This window comes from Elaeis guineensis, chromosome 12, assembly GCF_000442705.2.
Source record: "Elaeis guineensis isolate ETL-2024a chromosome 12, EG11, whole genome shotgun sequence".
NCBI classification, from domain to species: domain Eukaryota; kingdom Viridiplantae; phylum Streptophyta; class Magnoliopsida; order Arecales; family Arecaceae; genus Elaeis; species Elaeis guineensis.
The window spans coordinates 54,643,260-54,647,977 of NC_026004.2; the positions used below are offsets into that span (position 1 = coordinate 54,643,260).

Here is a 4,718-nt window from a genome sequence, read left to right on the forward strand (position 1 = left end):
TACACTTGTTAGGGTCCTTTGCATCAGTAGATCTTGCTTATCTACAAGATTCAGATCATTTGAAATAAGAGATCCAAGACCCATGTTAGCAATGGCTCTCAAAACCAAAACATGGTAATTATCCAAACCCTAATTTCAGTAATTGATGTTCTAATAAGATCAAATTCATGTCTCGAGCTTCCAAAAAGGGTATCCTAGTGCATAAGTCTCCTATAGTTACGTGGTCTGGGAGGGTCAAATGTGCACAGCTTTACCCTACATAGGGAGAGGTTGTTTCCACATTTCAAATCCATTACCTCTAAGTTACAATGGAGCAACCTTTCCATTAAGCCAAGTTCTACCCTCTATTCAAACAAATTATACCAATAAAACTTGGACACTTTTTATGTGGTGTCAACAAATCACCCTGAATTTTGTTGTTAGATGAACTGAAATGTGAAGCTTTATGTCATCCAAGCAACAAATGTCGTACTTGTAATAACTGTAGCATAGTGCGAGGGCTTTAGATGGCACTTTGCAAAAGAATTCTCAAAATTGCTTGACCAAATCCATAAGATTAATGATAATCAAAACCAATTAGAAAAAGAGCCACCTTCAATATCAGTGAAAGTATTCACCAAGATAACTTGACAGCTATTGTAGACTCATGGTTCCAATCACCCATGTTCCCGAAAGATACTATATTAGAAATATTTCTCCAACTCCTGTCCACGACAATATAATCTTTAGTTGTACTATCAAACATTCCAACAGGTTACAAATTAAAAAGAAAAATGTTTAGAGAACAAATTCAATAATTTCTCAGCATTCCAGCCGGTTACCAATTTTTCATCAAAGCAAGGACAATACTAGCAATCTTTTATAATTTCCATGGACAAAATGACCTATGAATAATTAAAGCATGCACCATCAATATGCAAACAACCTTGCAAAACATGAGCCCACCTTCCAAATCAGAAAAAAATCTCAAAATCAACTTGATAGTCATTCCACATTCCTAATTTCAGTCTCTCATTTTGTAATAAGACTGAGTTACTATCTCAAGCACCCAATCCAGAATAAAAAAAATGTCATCAAAACAAGAATAGCCCTGTCTTGAACTTCAAAAATATTCCTGAAGCTTCCTCAGCAAGTTGACACCCATCTTCTAAGTGCTTACCTTTGGGAGATCCATGGTTAAAACCCTAATTGTGGCACACTGTCACTGTATTACATTTTAAGAAAAAAAACATCATCAAGCTACTAATTGAATGCATCATAAACTTGAAGCTGTAAGTGATGCAACCAACAAAATAGCAATACTCATAAAAAAATCAAACCATCAAGGCCTTGGAGTATTACATGGCATTTGCCATATTGATCCTCAGGATGGGTCAGTACATGTACAAGCTTGTCAGTTGCATGCATAAGCTCAAAACCACATAGAGCAATAGAGCCACCTTCCATTAACCAAAAATCCAACAGAAATGAATTGGTAACTATTTTAGACGGTTAAATCGAATAATGAACGTTCCCAAAATATCCCTCCCTTCATCCCCTTTATCAAACATTTCAATAGACGCCCGACCAAGCAGCAAACATTGAGAAAAGAAATTGAAGCATGTATGAACATTTAGAAGAACCACATCGTATACTGAAACAAGAAATAGTACAACCAGTTTTACAAAATTCCCAAACAATTGAATGAACAAGAGACAATACAAGCATAAACACAAATAAACACACATACCTCTCACTACCTGTACAGATCCCTCTCCCTTCCTCTCACGCCAAACTGACGGGCACCGCCTCAATCAAATTGGCGAAGTAGAACTGGGTGGTGATGAGCCCCCTCCGCCGTACCCGCCACCCCACCTTCTCCAACGCCCGCTCAATATCCCTCTCGGAATGGAGGTACGCCCTTGTCGCCTTCGACGGCCCTGGGAACAGCTCCCCCACCCTCTTCAGCAAGTCGTAGTAGAACGTCTTCGGCGCAAAGCTCAGCACGAGCCTCCGCTCGGCCAGTGACGCCAGGTGCCCGATCATCCCCTCAGCCTTCCCCTGGGGGTAATGGATCAGAACATCCAAGCAAACCACCGTGTCGTACTTGCCCTCCAAGCTCTCCAAGTCCCTCACCTCAAACTTGGGCATTTTAACGGATGGGTTGTTAGTGTCTTTACCCAAGGCCTCGTCGGCCTGGCGCTGGGCCTCAGTCACCATGGCAGCGGAGATGTCGCTGGCCGAGACAATGGCGCCCTCGCGGGCGAGGGGGATGGCGAGGCTTCCGGTGCCGCAACCGGCGTCGCAGACGGTGACGCCGGCGAGGGGCCCGCGGTCGCGGAGCATGCGGAGGGTGCTCTCGACGGTCTGGGCGTGGCCGAGGCGGATGTCGAGCTGGACGCGGTTGACGTCCTCGGTGGTGTCGCCGTAGATCTTCTTCCAGCGCAGGAAGCCGGTGTTGTTGAAGTAGTCGCGCACCACCTCCTTGTCGTCGCCGCCGACCACTTCCGCCTGCTGCCGGCGGCGGCGCTCCGGGTCGGCGAAGGAGATGGCGGCGGCGAGGGCGGCAACGGAGCCGACAGCGAGGGCCGCGGGGGCGTCGAGGGAGAGGTCGGCGGCGGAAGGGAGGGCGAGGGTGCGCGTGGTGGGGGCGCGGAGGGGCTTCGAGGAGAGCGGGTGCAGGTGGCGGCTGGCCCTCGGAGAGGCGGAGGATAGCACCGCGGCAAACGCCATAGCTTCCCCTTCACCTCTTTTTCCTAATTTACGTTTGCATAATGTATTTGTTTAATTTTTCTTTTTATTTATTATGGCGTTTCGTCCTTCCTTCAGATTCCTGATAAGGTTGGAGATTCGCGTGGCACCATCCGTTATCCATTGTTTTGCTTGCTCGGATGGGCTCTGTTTGGATTCTCATAACGGGCAGGGAAGGGTCACCCTGAGGCCGGAAGAAGGCCCGACAGTAGTGGTCCAGCCAGCCCAGCCCGAACGTAGCCTTCTTAGGCCGGAACTTGCTGGTATGCAATGCCACAAAATAGACCTGATGACGGCACGATCAGTTTTGGTGGAGCAAAGATCCACAATGCATCCATGAATGGCCGCCATCATCAGAGGGACAACGGTAGAGTTAAAATTAGATCGGATTAGATTGAATCATATCTCTATCTGAGTTCGAGCTTGAGCCCAATCCAAAATAATTTTTTGAATTTTAAACCGGACTTAGGTCCAATTTTTTTGAAAAAATATAAATCCGAGCTCAATCCGAGCCCAATTGAGCCACCCAATGCCTCGCCATCGCTTCACCAACCTCTGCTTGTCGTCAACATCGGATCCATCTCCATCCACAATCACAAAGCGAGTGGACCATGCAATACACTGTGTGCATTCTTTGATAGCTATCTATTCTCTAATGATATCCTGTAGCATCACATGGTCTAATCTTGTGATAGCCCGCCAGCCCAAACAAACCAAAAAAAAAAAAAAAAACAGAAAACAGAGGAATTCAGAACCGGGAAGAAGACTCCCGATAGGAGTCTCCTTCTCCGGCTAAATCCGAGCAAAAATCGAACTCCTAAGACCCTTCGGAGTCCTAGGAGTTCCTATAAGAAGACCCCCTCTCTTTAGAATCGATCCATCGACTTTTTTCCCTCTTTTTCTCTCCGATTTTCCCGAAGAAGAGCCGCGGGCACAGTTGGGTTCTCGCCGTGTTTTCTCTCCGACGAGGTCCCAAGAGGCCGAGGTAAGTTCTTCTCTTTTTCCCCTCTTCCTTCCTCTTTCCCCCGTGCGTTGTGCATGGTGGCCGGCGATGAACGTCGCCGATTTTTGGGTCGGGAAAGACCCCTATTTTTTTTTTGGGCTTATTTGTTCCGTGAATCTCCGGCGCCGGCGATCGGATTTGATCGCCGGCCATGTTTCCTCCGTGACCGGAGGAGATGGCCCGTCGGCCGCCGGCCTCAGCCGTGGCAGCCGCAGCCTGAACAGCCGTTCAAGGCCTGAGGACCAAGAGTCCTCTGTTCCGACGCGGGAGAAGAAGAAAAGAAGAAGAAGAAGGAAAAGAAAAAGAAAAAGAAAAGAAGAAGAAGGAAAAGAAAAGAAAAAGAAAAGAAAAAGAAGAAAAAGAAAAGAAAAAGGAAAAGAAAAAAAAAATAATAAAATAATAATAATATAATAATAATAAATAGGATTTTCTCTCCTCTCTCTTCCATGAAGAAAAAGAAAAGAAAAAAAAAAGAGAGAGAGAGAAAAGAAAAGAAAAGAAAAATCATTAAATTAATTAATAAATAATGATATAAATAATAAAATATGAGAAAGAGAGTTTCTCTCTCTTCCCTCTCTCTTCAGCCTGAACTGGTATTTTCTCTCTCTAGAATTGGACTTTCTCTCTCTACTTTCTCTCTCTAGAATTCTCTCTCTAGATTCTCTCTCCTAAGATTCTAGAATTTTGAGAAGAATGATGATGAATTTAAATGATCCTCGTGATGGATTTTTGATCCGTGATCGTCGGACGGTACAATGACATCCACTTTGATCAGATCAAGTATTTTTAGATTTTATTTCTCACGATCTTATCGAATTGTCCACATGATAATTTTAGCATGATTTGATATGATCGATCAGAATTTGTTGAATCATATTGTCTGAAGAATTCAAGATGGATTTTCTCTCTCTAGAATTTTCTCTCTCTAAAATATTCTCTCTCTTGATTGATTCTCTCTCTAAAAAAAAAGATTAGTGAATGAAAA

General features: G+C 44.5%; 1 protein-coding gene across 2 annotated transcripts; it reads right to left on the reverse strand.

The window, feature by feature from the left end:
* Positions 1 to 513: 513 nt before the first annotated feature.
* LOC105035938 (magnesium protoporphyrin IX methyltransferase, chloroplastic) lies at positions 514 to 2,749 on the reverse strand. Of its 2 annotated transcripts, none has more exons than XM_029262091.2 (2): positions 1,730 to 2,749; positions 514 to 704 (listed from the first exon to the last, which is right to left on the reverse strand). In XM_029262091.2, the coding sequence occupies exon 1, from the start codon at positions 2,710 to 2,712 to the stop codon at positions 1,765 to 1,767; it is 948 nt and encodes a 315-aa protein (XP_029117924.1). In that variant the 5' UTR covers positions 2,713 to 2,749; the 3' UTR covers positions 514 to 704; positions 1,730 to 1,764. The 2 variants fall into 2 exon arrangements, with proteins under 2 accessions (XP_029117924.1, XP_010909956.1); XM_010911654.4 differs by lacking the exon at positions 514 to 704 and adding an exon at positions 957 to 1,204.
* Positions 2,750 to 4,718: the final 1,969 nt, after the last annotated feature.

What these genes read in the sequence shown, in the direction of transcription:
- LOC105035938 (XM_029262091.2), bottom strand. Translation starts at nt 2,712, where the DNA reads ATGGCGTTTGCCGCGGTGCTATCCTCCGCCTCTCCGAGGGCCAGCCGC.